We start from the raw sequence: 25,412 nt of genomic DNA, 5'->3' as shown, positions 1-25,412 counted from the left end.
ATGCCAAAGTAATTAACAGCTCGCCGATAATGATCTTTTTTTTTATCTTCGGACAGCAAAGGGCTTGGCGAGTCTAATTCATTCATAAACCTACATGGGGAGGCAGCGGCTGTAAGTGACTGTGTGAAAGGTCAGGGTAGCTCAAACTACACGGTAATTAAAGGTTATTTTTGGCGATAACCATCAGTAAAACAGTTACCTACGTGCATGAAATAAAAACCCACTGGTTCCACTTCGACAAACCTTGGGATCCGAAAGAGCCTTGGAGCGCAAAAAGTCAATGCATTCGTGTATCACTTTAAGGCAGAGTTGAGGGCTGAAGGGAATTTTTTTGTGGCCACAAACAGTTCCGTTATGTCCTCAAAATTCCGCTTTTAATCAATGGTCATTTAAAGTTCTGCAATTTCTTTTCGAAGTTACTTCTTTCTGTAAATATATTCCACACTCATTATAATCAATACTTACCATACTTCTGATGTATGTTGTACCTATTTTATAAATACTATGAACAGTGATGATTGTGAACTTTAAACTTGTAACACGAAGAAATTTACTTTCGCTCTGCGACGCATCGTCCAATAAATTGCATACCCCAGTCCCAACATCTCGATTCAAGGCAACTCGGTGTGTGACTCTTTTATACGAGTAATGAGAACGACTGATCGATACCCAAATAAATTCGCTAAAGTAAATGACACCACAACAAATGATCAATTTTATACCGTTGTTGCTGAATCATGCCTACTCGTTTAACATTATGAGATAACCAACGAGCTTTAACTTCGGATCGAGCATGATAAACTTATGTATACAAAAGAACATGCATAGCTTATGTATTGGGTTGTAAAACTGTCAGATATTGATAAAATCTATAATAATAAAAAATGCAGGAAAAGGTCAATTGGTCATACCGGCTTAGATACTTCACGTGATTTCTGGCACCTGTGGAAAATTATTATGTATACGAAATAAAACTAAAACAAAAAAAGAGTAAAGTTGGCATCGTTTGCATGTGTCAAGGCAGTAAATATAGGGGCTGTCAAAGCCGTCTCGCGGAACGCTAGTACAAAAATAAATCGGTCGGCGCAAATTAAAGAAACGCATTAAAAATTCTGATTTACAACCAAAATTATAATACAATGGACATTGTTAAATTTATACCTCCTTATTCAATGATCCTGCAATACATGTAAGCTTACGTTTTATTGTAAATCTCTTATTCATTTATCATCTTTACGGAGTGTGTATTATAATATTATGTTAAATATTTAAGTCCGATCGAAATTTTTCTTAAAAGTAATTTAAATTTACATAATGTCTTCTCATTAATGTATTCAGAATTAAATGGCCCAAATTGAAATAGTGGTGTCATCATCACGGGCAGACTCTATGGCGTCGAGTCGTTGTATCTACAGTTTTATTACATACCTACATGTTATTTATGATTTCATTTAGACTTGTAACACTACGTGACCGAGTGGTCTGTCCAAATTAATATATTCATGGTCCATAAATATTGTGAGCCCATTAATGAGAATAGTCACGGAGATCGCCAATCGGTACAGTTACTGGGTTGTCAGGTGAAACCTATTGCCAATTTTGATAACTGATTTTTAAGAGCATATGGCTAGACATAAAAGCTATTTAGTGTATTTGCTTGTCTACATGTCAGTCTATAATTTATTGTAAAGATATATTAGACAGAGCGGCGCTTCTTAGTTTTCAGTGCAGTTTAACTAAGTTTGAAAATAATTTTAATGGCTCTAGATTTTTTTATTATAGTTCGGCCATTCAGAGAATGCGTTCCTGACACGTCGCGATTGAACTGACGACGTAACTTTGCAATGGCGTTGCAGTTACGATAAAAATATTTTTGCTGGTTGTTTACCGTTTTAACAATTGAGGAGCATTAAAACAACATTATTATATCAATAATCAATGAATGTTATTACGTCGTCAGTTCAATCGCGACGTGTCAGGAACGCATTCTCTGAATGGCCGAACTATAATAATTGACTATGTAGTATATAATATATAATATGACGGAAAGCTGTTTAATATCTCTCTCCTGAAATCTAAGAAAACCCGTGAGGATCTTTTCGTTGATAGTCTTCTCTTCGCTGATGACGCAGCCTTCGTGTCTAATTCCGCACAAGAGCTCCAGTCCATGGTGGATAAATTTTCGCACGCCTGCTCTCTGTTTGCCATGTCTATAAATCCCAAAAAAACAGTTGTGCTAGCACAAGGTGCTTCTACTACCCCGGCGATTTCACTCGATGGCGCGCCGTTAGAAGTAGTAGACAAGATCAGTTATTTAGGGTCGATTGTGTCGAACAATCTCTTGCTTAATGCCGAGATCGACATTCGCATCGGCAAGGCGGCAACCATGTTCGGGAAGCTAGGTACAAGGGTATGGTACAATAAGCACCTTACTACTAAGACCAAGATGGTTGTCTTTCAGGCTTCCATCTTAAGCATACTCTTGTACGGAGCTGAAACCTGGACATCGTATGCAAAACAAGAACGTCGTCTTAACTGCTTTTACATGCGTTGCTTACGAAAGATCTTGGGTATAACATGGCAAGACAAGATCACAAACGAGAAGGTTCTAGAAATTGCACAGCTGCCTAGTCTGATGGCGCTCCTCAAACAGAGACGTCTGCGTTGGCTAGGGCATGTGCATAGGATGGAACCCTCTCGATTACCACGACGTGTTCTTCTTGGTGCAGTAGCGAATGCAAAAAGAGATGTTGGGAGGCCGTTGCTTCGTTTCAAAGACTGCATCAAGCGAGACATGGCAGCATTTAAAATCGACCACCGTGACTGGGAGAAGCTCGCGGAAAAACGTCCTGAATGGCGCAAACGTGTCGCAGAGGGTCGCAAATTTTGCGATGAAGCCTGGTTCGGAATGCTTGCTGACAAGAGACAGAAAAGACATGAACATAGTTCGACACTAATGTCCAGTTACTTCTCTTGTCGAGCCTGTGGCAAGAGATGTCGCTCTCGTATCGGTCTGTTCAGTCATGAAAGGCGTTGTATCACAGACACCACCACATAAATCGTCTGCAATAGACGAAATGGCCGTTGTAGTATATAATATGCGACAATTAATAATTGTGCAAAATTTTAAGAAAACCTTTTTTATTAGTAAGTTGCAATCATTTGAATGGACACACGTTATGTTAATTTATTGATATTATTTCTTAACGTTTTTTCCTTTTTAAATGTTGAGTCTAAGTAAATGAATCACAATCGTTTAATGGCTTGAATTAAATTGATATTTTTTGAGGTGACATACTTGACCCTGGAGTTTGTTTAATAAATTGTTATATTCTTTTATTTGCCACTGTGGTTATTGACTAACAATTAATTATGTTTTTAAGTTTGTTTAAGAATTTATGGCTATAAAGAGTGCTAGTAACTAAGTTGCTATGACGAAGAGGTGCAGTGAGCATTTGTTGTTGGATGTGAAGAGTAAATAATATTTATATTTGCCATAAGTACGAGTTTTCCTGATTTTCAATAATTAATTTAACAATTTATTTCAAATAGAAGAAACTAAATAAATATAAGTAGGTATCTAAGTACACTAACGGCAAGCGTAATAAGGCAAGTAAGTACATGAATAATAATATTTAAACTCGCAAGTAAAATACACAAGTAGACAGATTATTAGGTACTGTAAATGCACAAATCACCTATTGTAAAAGACAAACAGTGTATTTGTAAACCACGTTATACAACATGTTAAAAAATATTCATATAAATAACTTTGTTGTATGCAAAACCCAATAATGAGTACCTACAAGAAAATCTATTTTAGTACAGCCATAACTTTCAAATTGGTAATCAGGTTATTTTGATCTTTTTACTCGGTGCATAAAATTGAAGTTTATTAAAAAATGAATAATATTTGTAATATGTATTAACACATAATCGTAAAACTTCATGGAATAAGCGTTTAAATATGTTTTTGTATATAAAATTAATTATTTAAATGTGTTCGTAATTGTTAAAAATAAATAAAAAATTTGAAGTCATTAAACTAGACATAAATAATTTGATGTAGCTTAAATAAACATTTGAGATTATTTTTAATAGTTTATTTTACAAATAAAGTTAGTTGTTATTAATTTGGGTTGATACCCTAATTAATTTTAAATGTCAGATAAGTGTGAATACTCGACCATAATTATAACTAATATTTTATCGGTTATTTTTTTAAGTAGCATGCAATTAGCAGGATTTATGTATATTTAAATATAAAATGATGTTAGCTAATTATTTTTGCTTATTATTTGTAATTTAAACTGTCATTAAAGGAAAAAAATAACTCTTAAATAATTACCTTATTTAAATATAAGTTATTTACTAACCATATAATTAAGGTTATATCCTTGCATCTATGTACCTGAATTATATAAATTCTGACAATATATATATTTTCAAATCATTCAAGTCATTATCATGTTTTAAAACAACGCCATCTATAAATGGTTTATAGAATTTTATACATACAGTGTAAGTTATCAGTGTAACTGAAACATAACTTGATTCAAGTTTATTCATTGTACATTTTACCGCGAGGTGGCGCTTATTGTAAGTTTTCTGGCGAAGAGTGTCGAAAGCAGGCACTTTTTATAATACGTGAATATTTCACTGGAGGGTAAAAAAAATAAGTAATTTTTGGTGTTTGTTATAAATGTTTTTTTTTGCCACTAAAACAAACTAATGTACACAAAAATAGTTTATTCTTAAAACAAGGAAACTCATGGTTAACCTAACACTAAATATCAATAAATAAAAATAAATAATTACGAATATCTAATCAGCGACATTCTATAAAAACTGGGTAGCAATTCTTCAGTTCTTTATCAAACACGGCTTTAGCTATGGGCTCTTGTGTATTCCTCATTTTCAATACAGTATTATTGTTTAGAACAATATCGCTGAAAGTGTCTATTACTAGATTATTGTAAGGGACGAAGTTTTCCATTTGTTTGATTTGTTTCGCGTGACCGCCAATGAAACCCACTTCGGAGCAAATGGCTTCTAATTCTGATTTGGTATGGTTTTGTGTGGGGTAACACTTGGAGTGCCATACGCCGTGAGAACAGACTATTACTTGTCCAGTTCCGTATCTGCAAAGACAAAACACAATTTTAATAAATGTTCATATTATGATCGAACCACACCATGATTATTGCTTGTAATCGGGAATAGGTTAATAGTTGTTGGTTTGTGTTGTAGGTTAATTCTTGTATGCTATGGTAAAAATAAATCGATTTTGGCAAATATTTATGTGGTAACTGCGCTCACAAACATACATGCAGCTCAAACTGCGAACGTATTTTTTTAAGGTTGGTATAAATCAATTTGCCCCGTTACCATTTTTTTTTCCTTTTAGTTAAGTATAGTTGAAGATAAGAATGCCATATTTATCAAAAGAAGAAGTTCTGTTGTAAACTTACGGTGTTCCGCGTGGAGCATTAAGGCCAATGCAGTTCTGTTCATCCTCTCCGTTAGGACAGTCGCGAACACCATCACACACTGTGTCTGGAGCCACGCAGTGATCAACGCCGCCGGATTTTGCACCACATCTGAAACGTTCATCTGATTTCAGGTATAGGCATGGATTTTTGCTCCTCTTGATTTAGAGTGCTCAAACGAACAAAGAACTTGAACAAAAGCATTATTTTGCAGTATTTCAGCATTCCTACTCTATCTTTTAATTACTGCTAACGGTATTTTTATATGGCGAGTAAAATTATAACTCAGGTAGGTATGTATAATGTGCCTATTCTCTCCACTATCAACTTCAAATTCAAAATCATTTATTCAAAGTTGGCTGCAAAACAGCACTTTTTGAACGTGAAAAATTAACATAAGACAGTCCCCAAAATACCCCACCCTTCACCACTTCCTATATGCTTTTGTTGGGAAGAAGAAGTGGCGCAAGAAAATCCCCAGCTGTCTCTAGGTTAGGAGACAACAATGTTTCGTATATCAATTGGAATACATTGGGCATATTGCAGTATACAATATGCATTCATGACATATAATAAAGATAGGAATAAGATAACAAGTACCACCCCCTACTTCTACCACTTACTATTTTTTCTCTTTCGAATCTACTCACTTGAAAGTCCTCTTAGCAAAGCACTTGCAGAACACAGGATCCTCATCGCTTTTATCATGGCAGTGCAATACACCATCACACAGTCGCGAAGGCATCACCCTAGCCAGGTAGTTGGAGCATGTCGTCTGTCCTGGCTCATCGGTTCTGTCTCCACAATCATCGTTCCCGTCCTTGAATAGTTCCTTCGATATGCATTTACCGTTTCGGCACTTCATTTGGCCCACTGAGCATTCTGTAATTAAGGTATACAATTTTTAAGCCTTTTGTTTTTTCCGACTGAAAACTGAAAACTTAGATTGGAATCAAGATATCCTTTAAACAAAATTATAACTATCGGATCGACTGTTTAGTCTGCAGTGCATGTTTGAAGTGTTTCTCTAGAAAAAAAAAAACAGTTAATTTGTATAATGTCTACAATGCATAAAGTAGAACTTAGAAATACCATAACATTCACACTATAAGCTATAGTTGACCCTTTTTAAGCCTGTTAAATATGATATCACCAATTGAGATCCGATACACCCATTTTTATTAACGGCAAAAATGAGATGTCAACACCTGAGGGTGATGTATGGATTGGCAATATAATAAAGTATCATATAGCATTATCTAGTTATGTAACACGAGGATATAATACGAATAGTTATTTATAAGTCATCTTATGTAACGTTTTGGAAAGAATAACCTTGTTCCAAAGAAATTAGTTAGATACAAAGTTGCTAGAATCAAGCTACAGGCACTAGAAAATAGAAAAAGTATAGAAGTTTCTTCGAGTATACTTTTTCTTCAAGAATTCAACATGTTTTTTTTTTAAATCAAATCTAAAAAAGTGTTTTGATTAATTCTAGATGAAATTGATTTTCAATGACCCAAAAAAAACGATGAACCAGTTTATTTCTTTCACTACTGATGAATATTTAATTAAACCCTAAAGTTTTTATAGCATAGTTTTCCTTTTTTAACTCACCACATCCTCTATGATAAGGGTCCTTATCACAGATCGCATGTTTCATTTTACATGCGTCCTCAGACTCGTCATTGCCATCTTCGCAGTCTCTCACGCCATCACACACTTGCAGTGAGGGTATGCATCGACCGCGACCGCAGCGTATGCCTTCACAGATGTCGCTGTGCTCCTTGTCTGTTGGTGATGGTAGTGTCTTCTTGCCTGCAGGGATTCATAGGTACATATTAAGAAATAAATCATGATTTACCCTAAAGCTTATACTGAGAAGCGTTTAAATGTACGTGTAGTCATGGGCGCGTACGTGTATAGGAACGGTAGTTCAGTAACTATACATGCTAGACCGCGTATAAGAGTGTGCCGACGCCAGTGGAAATATATACTTAGTAGAAATAGCCGCAACCGTAAACCGTATTTGACAATAATTTTCTGCCATATAAACCGTCTCCTGACAATGTGTTACGATAAAAAATAATTATCTTTATATCACAAATGCCAATCCAGCTCATTGCCTCTGAGACAAATCGCAGGAAAGGAGACATAAAAACAATTTGGTGATATCATTTGGAAGTTTGCGTTATGCGTGTTTATTGTGTATTTCGGTGATTAAATTTGTATTTTTAATTTTAAATATATTTGTAAATGTATGTCTGTTAAGATCACACCGGTTTAACCGCGTATGCTAGGTTCCTATTAAATCGATGAATAATATCAGGATGCATGAAGTTAATCTAAACTTATCAAAAAGCTGTCGAAACTGCGTGAGTAATCTTAGTAAAAAAATAAAAGAGGAAAATCGTATCTCATGAAGAAAGGTTAATAAATCATTAGCGGCTTTTGAAAAGATTAAGATCGATGCTTAGCTACTGTTTGATATAAACTTCTCTTAACTTTTCCTAAATAAATTGGTACCATACCTACATTTATACTCAATTATTTTTACTATTTTTACGATAATCTAAATATTTTGCACTTACGATAATGATGTTTGATTTCGCTCTTAAGATTTTCAATATTAGTAGCGTTGATGTGATCTCCGAGTCCACATTCACCTCTGCCATCAACGAATGTGGCTGCTGGGTACCAGCCTTGGTTGGTGTGGCAGCTTACTATACCGGCCCAGTGACGGTGTAACCGATCGAGCTAAGAAAATAATGGACAAGTTAGCAAGAAAATAATTGGACGCCATATCCAAACAAACTAATAGCATTCTATAGTAATTAAGCCACTCTGGCTAAAGGTGTAAAATATTGGATTGTCCAGATTTCCGGACTCAAAATAGACAGTAATCGCTAATTTATTTATATACCCTGCTTTCTGATAAATCAAGCCCATACCTAGCAGAGGAATAGCAAAAAACTGTTAACGGTAAAAAAATATGAGTTTCAAACTATTATAAAAAAAAAATTGTTGGTACCGGACAAAGACTTTCACTAGATTTTCGCTTAAAGCAACGGTTGCTTGGATGGCAGTTTTCATAAGTTTCTTCTAGAAACACGCTTATTGTAGTATTCTTGTCATCTTGACCAACGGCTACACACGTTGCATTCTGTTCTAAAGGATAGCTGAAAACCCAAAAAATATTATTTAATTGTTCATTGAAATTTAATGACTTCTTAAGTTCGTAGATAACTTGTCGAAACTTACGAAAATGCAACCACCATTGGCTTTACAGAATTCGAGTAGTGTGCAGGTTTCTTGAGATGCAATAACGATGCCTTACTACGATACACATCTCTCTTGGCATCTACTTGATAAACTTGTTCTTGCATACCGTTCATAACCCCTAAAGTTGTATGCGATCCTAGTACAACTGTTATGTAGTGATGAGACAGTCTGCAACAACATTTTAATTAAAATCATTTAAACAAAGCAGGGCACTTGGAACTTTTCTTTAGAAAATACTCACGTAGAATCCCAAAGACATGAGTCACTAACTAAAACCCACGATAGATCGACTAAAACTCCAGTGCACTTATAATCGCCTTCAGTAAAAACTTTAGCAATCCACGGCCAAGCGTGATTTCTCACAGATTCCGAATCTCTTAACAACATATTATCGAAATCATCAAACTGAGTAAAAAGTGAATTATCACAGGAGATATATAAAGACTTGCAAGTTTTTGTAATGTTCGGTACACATTGTTCTTTTATGACTTGAGGCTCTTTTATAATGATATGTCGCGAAGTGTCGTTTTCAACACTTTCCTGCCTGTAGGCGAAGTGTACTGGAACTCGCGCCATGGTATCTCGTCGAGTCCTTTTGTTGTCTAAACTGCGTTCCAAGATTTCATCTTCTTTGAGGTTTATGTATTTCACGTTGTACGTATTTGCAGAGCTGCAATGGAACTTTGTTTGAGAACGTTGAATCAGGTTAAGTATAAACGCAGTACAGAAATAAACTTCTGCAGTAAAAGACCTCTTGACGAGTATTGCTAGGATTTTGAACAAATACAAATTCATCTAATCTAATAAAAGAAATAAAAAAGTTCTTTGGAGACTGTGTACCTGAATCCTAAATAACGGCAAATATGTGTAGCAGCTTGCTCTTGCTGTTCAAGCGATAGGTTGTCAACACACTCAACATGCCAGTCGTTCAAATGTTTCTTTGTAAGAAAGCCTTCTAAATTCACAAGCGGTTTGCCATCTAAATCAAATTCCATAGCTACGCTGTCTGATAACGCAACTGAAAAAATAAACGTAAGGTTAATACAAAGTGATAATTTTTATCGTATTTAGGTGATGGATGACAAGGCGTTAATATCTTCTTTTTGTTATTTAAATAAAACTTACAGCAATTAAGCTCATCTTCCCCTTCTGGGCACTCAGCTCTTCCGTCGCAAACATGTTTTTCTGGTAAGCATAATCGACTGCGTTTACACAGGAAATGATTTTCTGGGCAGCTGACTGAAATAAAAGAAACAATTTTAATTGAAAATTATAAAACCAAGTCAAAACAATCAAATCATTTACTCAAAAGTGGTTGCAAAACAGGAATTTTTGAATATTTTTTTATAGCAATACTTACAGCAATCCGATTCATCCTGTCCATCTGCACAGTCAATGACTCCGTTACATATCAGTGTCTCATCAAATGTAGATATGAAGTCAGTGCATGTACAATCAAGCTCATCAGTGCCGTCTTCACAATCCGCCTTACGGTCACATCGCTGATAGTAAGGTATTCTTTGTTCAATACTGTTAAGAAGAACATAGTATATAGAAAAAAACACGTCAAAAGAAAAAAAGTTTGTGAACCAAAAATATAATAAAACGCCCGCGGCTTAATAAAGGGAATCACCCATCATTCACCAAATCGGTCCAGCCTTTTTTGCGTGAAAGAATAACAAACATACATTCTCACAAACTTTTACATTGATAATATTAGTAGGATTATAATTTCAACTTACCGTCGGCATTCAAACTCGCTAGGAACACGATGTTTCCTTCTTAATTTAGCTGGTTCAATCTCAGAAGTACCAACGTCTTCTATAACATTAAGTATATCTGAACTGTCTTCAAAGTCTAGTTTCTTTGCTGCTGATTCTTCAGGTAATTTCTTAACTGGCTTCTCTTTTTGGAATTCAGTTGAAGTGATTTCCTTTATATCATCCATTGTTTCAGTAGCTTCCTGATTCTCTTCTAAAGTAGAATTTGGAAGTAGATTTATTGCAAGTGTTTCTTCACTCGTCTTAACGTCTGTTTTATTTTCAAATTCAGGTAGCTTCGTTACCGGTGGATCGACTTGAAGTTCATTGCTAGTTTCATTCTTTACGTCATCCATAGTATTTGTTTCAGTAGATTCCTGCGCAGCTTCTGTTGAAGTAGGATTTGTAGCGAGCACTTCTCCACTCGTCTTAACATCTGATTCGTCTTCAGGCGATGTTGTCACTGATGTGTTATCTTCAAATTCATTGATTGTTTCATTATTTACTATATCTATTAGTTTTGTGTCTGAAGTATCCTGGTCATTTTCTGTAGAATTCGAGTTCACTTTATTCTTTTGGTTATTTTCTTCAGTGCTCTCCAACAGATTAAATGGAGTAGTATTTTTTTCTTTATCAATATCAATATTTTCAAGAATAGAGGTCGATGTTTGAATTATTTTTTCATTCAAATCGTTATTATCGGAGTTATGTTCTAAGAAATCATTACGTGTGGTATCTTCTTGAGAAAATGTTTTCTGTGTAGTAGTTGCTACAACATGTTGCAATACTGAGGATCCAGATTCCAGCAATTCTCTGGATATATCCATTGTAATCATTTCCATATCTCCTCGACTTGAATCAGTAGGATCTGTAATCATTGAACTAAAAGGATCAACTGTGCCTGTTTCTTGTGAAGATGGGATGTTTTCTGAGCTTGCTTCATTCAAGATTTCAAGAGTCGATGCATGTTCAAAGTCAGGTGTAGTAGGTGTCAGATGTTCTTTTTTATGTTCATTTATTCCGTTATCGTTTTTAGATTTAGGTTCCTGTTTATTAGAGTCATTGGCTGTAGTTGATTCAAAACTGTCGCTTTTGCGTTCAGATGTAATGATTTTAGGAGTTGTTGAACTTTCTTTAACTGTTGGTGAAGTAGTAATTTCTTCTTCTGTAATTGAAGGTTTTGTGGTATTCTCATTCAACTGCGTTGTTGCGGCTGTTATTTCTTCTATATTTTGAATACTTTTAGATAAATTACTTTCTGCAGTTTTCATGGGTTCAGATTGCGCCTCTTTTGTTTCTGATAAACCTAACGTACTACCTCCATTTAAATTAAATATTTCATCAGCGAGTGTAGACACTGTTCTAGTAAATTCACACTTAGTTTCATCTTCTCCGTTCAAGCAATCCACAATTTTATCACATTTTCGTTTATTTGGAAGACATTTAGATATTCCTGTTTCGCATTTGAATCCGGGACATTCCTGTATTGGTTGAACTACGGGCAAATTCTTAGATGCTGAAAGAAAGCAAAAAAAATAAAGATTTTTAAGCATAAAATTTCATTTTCAATATGGAAACATATCTTCATATATTTTACTTGCGTTACAATTTGTACTTACAAATATGATATCTAATCCATTTCACGAAGAGACTGACTCGAGTGTAAACGCCCGGCTCATCTTTCCGAGCGCACCCGTCACCATGGCTTACGATCCCTGCCATGTACCATTGTTGGGAATTCAAAGGATTTCTGCATAAAAGAGGCCCTCCGCTGTCGCCCTGAAATAATCCAACATGTTATTGCAAAGACGTGATACGAAATTGACGTAAAATGTATGAAATGCTGCTATATTAGAAGTATATTAGCAAAATCTCTGAAAGACAAAAACAACGAACAAATCAAATTTTGTACAAAAATAAAGTGTTTTATTTGCAATTTGCTTTGAATAGAATTATTTGTAGACAGTTGAGAGTTATTTGTAGGCATTATTTATTGCGTTTTGCTTAATTATATATTGTGTTTGCTGTGTGTAAAAAATAATAATTACCTGGCACGCATCCTTGCCACCTTCAGCAAAACCAGCACAGATCTCTTTACCAGCTTGATCTTCACTGTGCTTACATTTGGCCCAAATAGGTACTTCTACTTCTCTCATGTGGTCAGCTAAAAGGCAAAAAAAACCGAATGTATTTCAAACAATAATTCAACTTTGAACTTAAAATAAATTCCAAAGGATTATTTTTAGCATTTTGTTTCGTAACCCTAAAACTGATTACTCACGATCGGGTCCTTTTTCGGTCGTAGCTCCCCAACCGACAGCGGTACACACAGTACCCGGAGATGGGCCCCATAGCCAATCAGGGCCCGCCGTATCGGGACTGGGCAAGCATATCGGTCGCACCCAACGACTATATTGAATAGCGGGTTCGACTCTCAATAGAGAGAGATCGTTTTTCATGTCAGTCTGACTGTAATGTTGATTGACTATGACGTGGGTCACTTTGTGACTTTGTTCTTGTGGCGAGAATGAAAAACGACGCAGCATTCCTACTTGCACCTCGTAGTAATGATCCCAGAATCTGTGGAATTGTGATTTTTAAATTCAATTTCAATTCGATACAAACTAAATTGTTATTTAATCATTATATAAGTAGTTGAAAGGTGATCTTACTTGTGAACACAATGAGCAGCGGATACTACCCAACTATGTGTTATAACGACTCCTCCACAATGGAACATGCCATTTCTATAGAGAGCTACCATCCAAGGCCAGGCTGCAGGCTGACTTGGCTTTCCCCCCACTACCCTACTCTCTGTCCTTTTGTTCCTCATTGTTCCAAAGCCGTCTCTCTTGAATGTATCGAATTTAATCCCGTAATTTATCTTAGGACTGGTCCTGTCTATGTTCCTTTTCATGCGGTTGCCGTAAAACATCAAAGGGTAAGGATGGCTCGGTAACAGATATCTTTTGTTTCTTCCGAATAGATGATTTTCGATCGCAGCGTTCTATAAATAGTATGAAGGGTTACAATGAATATTTTGGGAGACGTTGTCATAACTTCAATAGGTCTTCAATAGGTAAAATAATGAAGCGTACTTCAAATATAAAATGGAGACGTTGTAAAAATATGAGCAAAAATTTTCTGAATCCAAAAAATATCTTACGAAGCGTGAACAATATTTTCTTCAGGATTTGCGAGTACATTACCTCTCTAAGTAGCTGTGACGTAGACTGCACTCTAGTTCCACATAGCATGTCGGGACAATGTACGTACACTGCCGATGAGTTCATACATGTGTCGCTTGTTTGCATCAAACCACCGGGACCAGTGTTCAGGTAATCTATCTTTATCATGGGGTCTATGGGGACCACTTGTATGATAGGTGGCCTGTAAATGGAACATCACTATATAATATTTTTTTTCTTTTGTATTAAAATCGTATGTACTTTTTAAATAACGACGTAATTTTCCTCAAAATTATATGACTTTATAGTCATTGCACAATAGTAATTAACTTGAGATATAGGCTGGTATTGAAAAATACAGCTATGTTTGACTTACGAATCGCTCACTTTCAAAACACATATTGGAAAACTTACCTTATAATCAGGCCTGTTTCCCTCCGGCAAGCGTCATGAGCCCACATGTAAGGATTTTCGCAAACTGCATACCAGTTTCCTTTGAAATTTCTATGTAAGAATCCTTCAGTATTCGAAATGGCAAATAGCTAAAATGAAATAAATAAAAGTATTATTACATTTCCAACATCAATATAATTTCATATTTAACTCCCGATCCAGCTTAATTTAGAATTAAAACAATAACTTTATAATCACTTTGTTAACTACTAAAACCATTTCATGTCTAGTTTCGATGTCTTCTGAATTTTCATCAAACTTTTGTGATTAAGTCAAAAACCTCCGAATTCACGTTGTCACCGATGCAATTTCGTGTTCAGTGAAAGTGAAGTGAAATTGGTATGTCCGTCACCTGTCATCTACACTTTTGATGTATGAGTATTGGAGGTGAAAATACAAAAAACTTCTCACAAAGAAAAGAAAATTCTTCACTATTACATTTTGTACTAAAATTAAAACTATTTTTGATTGAAGGTAAGACTTTGACATAACTTACAGGCTTTTTAAGAAGACTGGGAGCTAGCATGTTACATTCGACTTCATCTTTGTGGTTGGGACAATCGACGAAATTATTGCATCTCTGTTCTTTGCTAAAGCAAGTACTTCGAGAACTCATGTCTAAATCCTCACAGCTAAACTTATCTTCACTGCAACCTGGAGTAGTAGAAAATTAAGTGTTAAAGCAAACGACTTTGATCCTTATACAAATAGGTATAGAGTCTTCAAAAGATTAATTACCAAAGCAACCCATTTCGTCCTCTCCGAAAGGACAATCGAAATATCCGTCACAAAGTCGTGACTTATCGACTCTTTCTTTGCAGGTGCAAGAAGCCTCATCGCTGACATCAATACAATCGACGTTGCCATCACACCACTGCTTTTCGTCAATGCAAGCGTCTCCGCTCACGCAAGAAATTGTGCCTGAAGGACATGCTGTTTCTCGAGATGAATTAGAGATACGTTTCGTTGCTGCTGCTTCTGACCTGTGAAAAGCAAAAAGCAAATCTTAAATTAATTCGAGTACTTTTACAAATATACGGTAAAATTATAGGGTAAATAAATTACATATAGACATTCCACAGTCTTTTTTATGAGTATGTCTTTGTAAATACTCACTTTGACTCCAACATGCTCAAGATGATATCAATGTCTTGAGGGTGTATCTTTTGTCTATGCAAGTCTATATCACGTTCATGAAGATAAGGGGTGTGCATGGGCGGGGATAAAAATCTGCGAACATTAAAGTACAAAATTTTATGCCAGTTCTCAGCAGTAATGAAAATAAATCATACCAAAGAGGTTCCATACCTGGTATGATGCATTAATGGATGGTCATAATGTGTTCCTAAGTAGTCAGATGTTGGCTCATAAATCCCTGTAAAACAGAAAGGTGTGTTAGAAGTTTGTTGCATTAAAGGAAAACTTTATAACCTTTTTGATGTTTTACCTTTTGTGTGAGGGCAGTTTTGTTTTAGAAGACGAGCTAATAAAGTATTCTGTGGTGGGTTTGAAGATGAATGCGACATAGTATTAGCATTAGTGAATGGTGCAGCACCTCTGCCTTCAACTGGTATTGAAGGAACAGCTTCGATAATGTTATCGATATTCATAGTAGGCGATGCTTGTCGTTTAGTGAGATCTGTTGGAGCAACATCTTCATTTGTCATTTTATTGCCATTTCCATCGTTTTCATTTAATTTTAAATTAATTCTAGAAGGATCTTCCTTTGTTTTAGTTTTATCATCACTATGTACGATTGCTTTCAATTTGGAAACAAAGTTTTTGCATATTTCTTGATGGTTGTCATTGTTGCATAAAAGGTCATGTTTTAATATTATTTCTCTTGCCTTTTGTAGTTGTTCATCATTTAAATTTTCGATGGGATCGACCATGAGTGATGAAGAGTCGCTTGGAGTGATTGCGCTTCTTTTTTTTCTTATGCGTTTTGGTTCTGATTTCAGTTTCTTGTCTGATGTTTCATTTTTTAATTGTAGAAATATTTCCATGTTGTGAACTGTGACGTTTGGGAGTTCACTATTGCCGGTGACTATAATAATCTCGGTATTTCTTCCATTATCTAAAATAAATGACACAATAAAAATAATGAATTAGGTGCTTATATTTTCAAAGTGATAATTAAACAAAAAAAAGAATTTAAACTTTTGAAATTCAACTTACCATAGCTCTCGGATATTTTTATCAGTAGGACATATGTTCCTACCCCAAATATTGTCAGTAACAACATAACCATTACTTTTTGTAATGTGGGGAGGAAACATCTGTAAAAACCATTATTATCGCGACCTGAAATTAGATCAATACAATTCATTAAGAGTACATCATTACTGTGTCATATTCCTTAACAAATCTGGTTATATGTACAGGAAGCACCAAAGGTCGTTAGTTTGCCGAGACCTTGCTTATTAAGACTAAATCATATTACTTTGCTAATAGTTTAATAATGTTTTCCAACACAGTCTCATGATGCTTGCGTATATTCCAAGTGAAGGATATGAAAATGTATACATACTACCAACTACATATTGACTTCCAAAAAAATTTGTGATGACTGACTCTTATATGGTATTCTAATTCTCGCACATTTTTATTCTATTTTCTTTAAAAAAGAATTGAAAAATGTTTTTTGTTTTTATTTTTACGTATTTTATTCTTTTCTTTGTGCTAATTAGGCTAATTGACATATATTAACCAGTATATTAACGTATTTAATTTAGTGTGATTAGGGTACGGCACACCCGATATAATGATATTAACAAGGTTACACATACTATTAATAATAATAGACGTACTATTTTCTGAGGACTCTGCTAACTCCATCGGTGGCAGACCCAGCTGCTCCCAACGTTCTTTCATTATTTTCTCACTGGTCATCTGAAAAAATGAAATTTTATTAAATCTTGATCTATCTGCTGATATTGTGTCAAACTACCGCTAGCAGCTATCGAGTACATAATTAAGTAGAGTACAACAGTGTAATTCCTGGTCTTTATGAATTTGGCATGACTTGAGTTCAAGTTAAGGAAACAGGCAGGTAACCGATTGGTTTGTAAACAACTTAGTTTGCTTCTCTTGTACAAACTTCCTATATCAGCTAGATAAACAGTACAATTTTTTCCAATTAGACCAGTACTTACTTTAAATGACTTGTTTTTTGTTTATATATTTCCTACCGTAAGTGTTTCATTTTGATTAATTAATCAAGATATTATTAAAAGAACGCATGAATGAGGTATCCAAGAATAGGAATATTGTAAGTGCCTAAGAATATACATAATATACATGTAATATAAGACGAAAATAATACTCAAATGAAGTGATATTATGTAGCAAGCAATCGACATTATTCAATTTCATTATATTAAATGTCGATCTTGTCTCATTGGCGCTGATCAAATATCAAGTCGTGTGTGACACGCCTAATATTCGTAATGGCACATAAATTAAGTGTATGTGCACAGTATACAATACACAAATGTCTGGGTGAATGACATGAAGTCTTGATGTCTTAAATTCGTCATAAAGCAAAGTGATCCATTCTCTTTACGCAAGGAATCACTTTTGCTAAAACTGTTTTTTTTACACTGATGGATTTCCAAGCGATACCGATAAACAATTGACAACTGCCAGTACAAAAATGACGTTAAGACAGATTTTTGCGTCTCGAAATATATCGCGCATAATCGGCTTTTTGTTCGCGTAAAGACGGGGCGGAAAATTCATCAAATTGAAAGAACTGTAAGCACGGAGTAAAGAAAGATGCTCAGATGCCATAAGGAAGGTAGGTCAGGCGCCTTTTTCTACGTCGCACGTTAATACGTACGGTCAGTATGATCAAAATGGCTGTAAGTGATCTTTATAAATACATTACTTTTTCAATTTGTTGTAAACAGACAGACTCGGCATTTTCATCATATTGTATGCAGTAGTAGAGATATGAAATAGGTATCGTTATTCAGTTTTAATGCATAGGAACAATGAAACTTCTGAGCATTACAAAAGTTGCAAGCAGGAAGCTCATATTATATACTACCAGCAGGGGCTAGGCACTCAAAACTTCACCGATCCCGTGAATCGAATTTCCGCGTATATGCGAGGTTGATATTAAAATGACATTAAATCGTTACATGCAATGCAATTATCGGATACGCGCTTTTTCAGTTTGCATTTTATTTCGGGGTTTTTATTATTAGGTTTTTCTAATAAAAATATAAAACATTTTTCATCCTAAAAAGTACAATATTTTTTATACAATTATTTTACTAATTCTAATGAGTTTCCCAGAAATAAGTTAATACTCAACGTCTCTTTCAAAATTGTTTATTTGTTCAGTATTGCGAATAACGAATTCAAACTGAAGACAGGTACTAGACATTATATTCCTTTGTTGTTGAAACGTTTCTAGTACTTACTACGTTGTTTATATTAAATTAACTTCCCGGAATAACATAGTAGTCAGTACAATACTAACTGCTACGGAATACTGGCTGAAATGCAACCCATTCCTTCCTATTAAGGTTGTCAATTAATCGAAAAGGAATTCCCTTTTTAAATCTGACTTTTTCCGTCATTCTATTTTTGAACGTGCCAAAAATAACTTTTCACGAGTCAGCATTGTCAAGCTAGCGGACAAAGGGAAGATAATAGACAAAGGGAAGAATTACAAAAACGTTCAAATATCGAATTTCAAGATGATTGTCTTGGTATGTACTCTGCTGAACTTAATTTGTTTTGAGTATTTTAACTCCAAAAGGAGAAGTTTTCTGTTTATTATTTTGATGTAAGGTTTTATCGTGCATTGCCTTAGTAACAGGCACTATTTTTTTTACAGATTTCCTTGTTTGATTCCCGATTTTGATTCTTACTAAACTTTGAACACCAAAAAAAAACTCCATAAATCTTGTTCATGTTAACTCAAACAATAACAACTTTATTATGAGACTGCATGCATAGTTTCATGATAAACACAGCAGCAAAAACTTTTGAAACATAAAAAAAATAGTACTTACATTGCCCTACAATTAAAATTCAATCACTCACTAATCATGACAACACATTTCTATGTAAAATAACAAAGTTTTATGTTGCTCCACAGCACTGAGCGACCGCGACCGGCGCACTGGCCACTGACTCAGTTCAATCAATTTGCTGATCAGTAGATTTCGGGTAGAATCACAATTGTTAAGCTGACACTTTTCGTTCGACGTAAACTTTTAAGTTTCGAATATGAATCATACGTTCTATTTTATTTACTGTGACAAAAGTAAATTCGAACAATGAGGAAATTCGAAATTGGAATCCTTAATTCTATCGCGCATTGGAATTTATAAAATGAGGAACTCCAAACAATTGACAAATCGTAAAATGCAATTCCTTAGTCCTGTCAGAAATTTGAGTTTAGAATTTGTCACAAACAATTTTGATTATTTAGATGCGCATTTGGAAATTGAAAATATTTGTACAGTAGACCGCACATCAGTGGTAACTGTCATGTACCTTAACTCAATAGTAATAAGTACGATTTTTCTATAAAACTGTTACTACTGACCTGAAGTTGACTGTATACATTAAAAGATCAAATTCTGGAAACAAGGATTTTATCATTTAATTCCCGCAATTTATATTTGGTTGTGTATGAGCTTTCCAAAGAAAACGATTTTTCGTAATAAAACTTATGGCATGTTCTTCTATTCTTCGCTCGTTCCTAAGAATTCTTAGGAAACTTGAAAAAGTATCGAAACCTACTTATTAAAAATGGCTTTCACTAAATTACGCAAAAAGAATAAAAGTTACATGCTATATCTGTAAAATCGTTACGAATTCGCGCAGTGTCATCAAACCAGTACATACACTACAAAACGATGACCCGATTATTTCGAAACGTTGATTTGTACTTACCCTAACATATTCAAAACATTAAGCATTTGCGGACTTGCAAATTATTAGACGAAATTACGAAAATTATTATATCTGGGCCTAGAAATGTAGCTTTCAATTTTTTATTTTTTACTTGTCAAGAAATAACTGTCCAACAGTTTTTTTACACATTATTTACTACGATATAATTATAATGTTTTGGAATTTGTTAGTTTTTACACATTTTAAGAGTGCAATTAATTATTTACTTATCAACAAAGGAGAAGTTATGGGTAGCTGTATTCATGTAGAATTTCAAAGACGACTTTACGCTTAAGATACATAGGGTAGCGTATATTAACATAATACTCGGCGCACATCTGCTCACAGCATCCCGAAGATTACATACTTTAAAATTATCCCAAAGAAAAAAGTTGGTACTCTCATACGAGTCAGGATGTATGAAAGTACCAAGTTTTAGATATGAAAAAAAACAATTATAATGACAAAAATAGTATTTCTAGCTTGATGTAACATTATTAGGTGAATATTTTTTTCCTTTTAAACCAATACTTATGTGGAAAAGCATCAATCAAAAAGGTGAAATAAAACCTCATTTTTGTAGACAAAACTCTTTTTGTTTGTCTAGTCATTCTCGACGCATCACAACCCTTTCGTGCTTCAGCAAGCGCGTAATTCAGTAACTGTCAGTTATAGAATATTGCACAAAAATGTGATTCGCGACAGCGGTTCAGACAGTCCAATAACTGAACGTCAAGGAAAGAAAATAAGTCGAAAATATTGTAAAGTATCTTTAACGATTTCCGAAAAATAAAAAGGAACTCATTTTAGATGATAGAATTTTTTTATGTACATATGATGGAGTTTTTAAAAGAATACTTCTTTGGTAATGTATAACATTTTGGCACTTTTAAACGGGAATAAATATTTTGACCACCATAAAATGCTTTGATACCCTTAGTTTTGTAACCAAAAATATCTACTTAACACCAGAAAAATAAAGTCTAAAAATATAATAGTACCAGCTATTTTAGTCACGACTCCACTTTAATTTGTATTCGACCACCAAAGGACATTGTTCCGGCTCCATACATGTTCTGCCTAAGAACCGTTCGAATGGAAAGTGACTTCTATAAACTCTTAAAATTATATGGAATCCTAGGAAATAAGTTTTCACGAACGGACACTTCAGGAAACTAAAATAATTACGAAAAAAGTTAATATTTTGAGGTTATAAATAAAAAATAACCAAGCTTGCGTGAAATATCAGAGTAGTATTATCAAACTACACTATACAAAATATCAACAATACTATGTACAGCTCTATATGTTCTCTTCTAGATCTAGGAAAAGACTACTCTACTAGATACTAGGAAAAGAGATAGTACCTAGTCAAGTTTAAGATAATTCTTTGACAATGATCATTTTATAAAGTTGCATTTTCTGTCTGTCCCTATGAATGCTTTAGATCTTTAAAACTACGCAATGGATTTGGATGCGATTTTTTTGAATAGATAGAGTAGGTCAAGAGGAAGGTTTACACCAAGGTTTTACATTGCCACCGTGCGAAGACGGGGCGTGTGACTAGTTTTCATAAATGCTTAGAATTTTTATGAAAAACAACTACCTTAACGCTTTTGCTTTCAACGTTACGTTTCTTAATATATAGTGAATCCACTTTGGATTTGTGATAAAACGCATAAGTATCCAAAATGGAAGAGTTCCATTCACCACAATTCATAAAATATCGATATTATTACGATGGAGAATTATTTATTTAAATGATTGTTACTACTTTTATATTAGACAGTTACCTAGCTATCTACATGCCATAAGGCGGGAATCGAACCCGCGGTCTATTACCAAGAAGGCACAGACCATACTAAAAATGTCATTACCACACAAAATAATTTAACAGTTAAAGTAAGGTTTACCAATAACAATGAAAGAGGTTTTCGAGGATGTGCAATAAAAACAATTTTTATATTCAATTAAAGGTTTTTAATCATCAATATTTCTCAATAATATATTATCTAAGAACTGAGCAGGGAGTTCAATTGAATTTTGATATCTCGCCCAGCTTAAATACCAGATAATAGTCATTATGTGGGCACAACAGCCCACTGTTCTACGCCCAACGATACAATTGCAACAGTAACGCCTGATGGTAGGAGCTTCTTACAAAGTACACAATTGCGTCCAACAGTGCATTGCATCTTATTATGCTCGACTGCTTCAGACCAACACGTCGTACATATAAGGTCATGAGCTTCAACCTGTAATAAATAAATACAATAAAACATTAGTAAATGTCAAGTAACTTGCAATTGTGGCAATTGATTTGAAAACCGAGAAATTGAGTGCTTATGAAAACATAAGTAGGTAGTAACATTCTTATCAAAATTAGAAAAACACTTTCGTAGACCACTTACCATACGGGGAACAGTCCATTGTTGTATGCAACGAAGTATATCTTCGTTTTCTAATACTAAAGAACCTCCAGCAGATCCACAATTTATACAATATACTATATTCTGCATCCATTGTTGTAATTATAATACAACTATAGCAATATCCGAAAATGCCAGGAAAATCCAGTCCTTTACACACAGCCGAGTCTATCAAGTACGCAATCTAATCGGAGTGCGTAATCAAGCCAAAGTTGTTAGAATAAAACCATGAAACGCATAGAAAATCATAAAAGAAACGAAAGTCGCAAAGCAATCAAACTGACTTCTAGCAAACCAGTGTTGCCAATTACGAAAACTATAATCCTACTCGAATGCCAAGCTAGAAATTCGCGATTTCGCTTAAAACATATAGAATACTAGTTTTTTTCTAGCTAGTCAGTTTAGGTATTTAAATGAATAAAGTGTTAGCAACTTATTTTAATAACCGACTTCGGAAAGGAGGTTCTCAATTCGATCCGTATTTACCGAAATCGCGAAAACTTCCGAAACTGGCAGCACTGGCTGACGGAAACATTTTATAACGCATCAATAATTGTGACCCAACTTTTTATTTGGAATTTATTTATTTGAAGTGTCCGTGGAATACTAAAATATGTTTCAAACAATATAAAAATAAATGAAAATTATAGTATAATTTATATTCACATCGGTTCTTAGGCCAAAATTGAACAATGTCCTTTAGTAAATGATCACCAAATCTTGACGATCAAAATAATGTATTATTTTTCCTAAATAAATCACTGTGATTGCCATAAAATGCAGGCTTATATATTATTTAATAAAGTAAATTATGATGCCATATTAAGTTATGTGTATATAGACTCCACGAAGGTAGTCTTGTTTGCCCTACCCCTAGAGTGCAATTCAAAACCGCGTAGGCGCGGAGCAAGCCGAAGCTGCGGTGGTGAGCGTGAAAACCATCTGCGACGAAAAGCTCGCATGGGACCGCCGGAGCCCCGCAGCGCCGGAGCCGTGACAGAAGCCATGCTTGCTGCATGTTGCATGTTTGCTTCCATGCTGCATGCCTGCTAACATATACATATGTACATCAAGTTTGGGATAAAAATGATTTATTTGGACTCATTTTGCTAAAATAGGATAGCAGAATTTAATTTTGGTGATCATTTACTATTTTTGGCTAACTTATGATTTACTTGGAGTAATTTTACTTAAATAGGATAGCAAAGTGTTGAAACTTTGTTTATAATTTTTTTACTTTAAAATGTTGGTTTAATTTTGGTGATCATTTACTATTTTTGGCTTACTCATGATTTACTTGGAGTAATTTTACTTAAATAGGATAGCAAAGTGCTAAAACTTTGGTTATAATTTTACATTAAAATGCGAGTTTCATTTTGGTGATCATTTACTATTTTTGTCCGCTATTTGTTACTATATCTGGTGGTCAGTTAAACATAAGCCCTTTTAAACCGCCCATGTAGATAACTCCGTGAACAGTAGTAGTAGTAGTAGTAGTAGTCAAGAAGATTTCAGTAATATTTATAGGTACTGTTTTCGTATTTTGTAATTATGTAAATAAAGATAATGTTGAAGGGGCAACAATTAAAAAAAACACTTTTAGACAGATAATGGAGAAGCATAACCCTCATAAAGTATGTAACTGGAAAACTTTCTAATTTAAAGCTATCTTCGGTGTTCATCAAACACAAGATTTATTATTAGACTTGCTAAGAGACGTGTGTTCCAATATTAACTTAAGCAAAGGCGCGGTCATAGAACAAATCAATTAGTGCATAATCGAGACATGGACGATCCATTAGTTAATTGATCTTTATCCCTTTACAATATACATACCTAATGCTGTTAAGTTGCAAGCATATACCAGCAAGGTATGGGTATAAAGTTTTGCACGTACCTACTTGTATTAAGCTACGTCCCGTAATATCCGTAGCTCGAAATGCAACTAACTAGGTACACCTGGTTGTACCGGTGATCGGAGGACGGAAAAAATATATATCTGTTGAATTTCCATGTAGCTACCGGTGGCTGAATTAAATTGACTCGGTTTAGTAGTTTGGTATGGGAACAAATATAATGACCACCATAAAATGCTTTGATACCCTTAGTTTTGCAACCAGAAAAATCTACTGAACACCAGAAAAATAAAGTCTAAAAATGTAATAGTACCAGCTATTTTAGTCACGACTTCACTTTAAATTGTATTCGACCACCAAATTTAGTAAATGATCACCAACTCTTGACGACCAAATTAATGTATTATTTTTGCCTAAATAAGTCACTGTGATTGCCATAAAATGTAGGCTTATTATCAAATAAAGTATTATGATGCCATATTAAGTTATGTGTCCGGCTTGCAATGCATGCGTGAGTGTCAGTATGACGAGTGACAGGGGAAAATGGAAGAAAATGACATATTGCGCCGACCCCAAGTAAAATTGGGAACAGGGCAGGAGAAAGAAGAAGAAGAATGTGTTTCTCAATACACTCCCTCGAAAACACACTCTTATCGCACTGTTTAGAGGCATGCAATAGACAATTTTCCACCCTAGTGCAGGAAAAGGGTCCCCATAATGTAATTACATTTATTGTATCAGGCCGAACTTATTTTTTTGGAGTCAGTTTACTTAAACAGGATAGCAAGATGTAAAAACTTTGATTATCATTTTATATTAAAACGCTGGTATAATTTTGATGATCATTCACTACTTTTGGTGATCATTTACTACTTTTGGGATAACAATGATTTATTTGGACTCATTTTGCTTAAATAGGATAGCAGAATGTAAAAACTTTGGTTATCATTTTACTTTAAAATGGTGGTTTAATTTTGGTGATCATTTACTATTTTTGGCTTGCGCATGATTTATTTTGGAGTAATTTCACTTAAATGGG

The 25,412-nt window shown here is 34.5% G+C and overlaps 1 protein-coding gene across 1 annotated transcript; it reads right to left on the bottom strand.

The window, feature by feature from the left end:
- Positions 1-4,734: 4,734 nt before the first annotated feature.
- On the bottom strand, positions 4,735-17,064 carry LOC124632156 (serine protease nudel). The gene is made up of 25 exons (XM_047166842.1): positions 16,983-17,064; positions 16,351-16,476; positions 15,620-16,249; positions 15,481-15,547; positions 15,289-15,402; positions 14,911-15,155; positions 14,669-14,826; positions 14,134-14,261; positions 13,741-13,921; positions 13,204-13,538; positions 12,813-13,111; positions 12,580-12,695; positions 12,151-12,310; positions 10,514-12,047; positions 10,132-10,301; positions 9,897-10,010; positions 9,612-9,789; positions 9,013-9,441; positions 8,751-8,939; positions 8,521-8,668; positions 8,081-8,246; positions 7,107-7,307; positions 6,140-6,371; positions 5,472-5,600; positions 4,735-5,141 (listed from the first exon to the last, which is right to left on the bottom strand). The coding sequence occupies exons 1-25, from the start codon at positions 17,062-17,064 to the stop codon at positions 4,829-4,831; spliced, it is 6,444 nt and encodes a 2,147-aa protein (XP_047022798.1). The 3' UTR covers positions 4,735-4,828.
- Positions 17,065-25,412: the final 8,348 nt, after the last annotated feature.

The sequence above is a fragment of the Helicoverpa zea genome, chromosome 7 (assembly GCF_022581195.2).
Source record: "Helicoverpa zea isolate HzStark_Cry1AcR chromosome 7, ilHelZeax1.1, whole genome shotgun sequence".
Lineage (NCBI taxonomy): Eukaryota > Metazoa > Arthropoda > Insecta > Lepidoptera > Noctuidae > Helicoverpa > Helicoverpa zea.
The sequence above is the reverse complement of the archived record's forward strand: the minus strand, read 5'-3'. Positions and strand labels throughout refer to the sequence as shown.

Excerpts from the sequence above, each read along its gene's own strand:
- LOC124632156 (XM_047166842.1), bottom strand. The coding sequence starts at position 17,064 with ATGACCAGTGAGAAAATAATGAAAGAACGTTGGGAGCAGCTGGGTCTG. Across the intron at positions 9,790-9,896 it reads GGAAGATGAGCTTAATTGCT|TTGCGTTATCAGACAGCGTA; the intron begins GTAAGTTTTATT and ends TTATTTTTTCAG. Across the intron at positions 6,372-7,106 it reads CCCTTATCATAGAGGATGTG|AATGCTCAGTGGGCCAAATG; the intron begins GTGAGTTAAAAA and ends CCTTAATTACAG.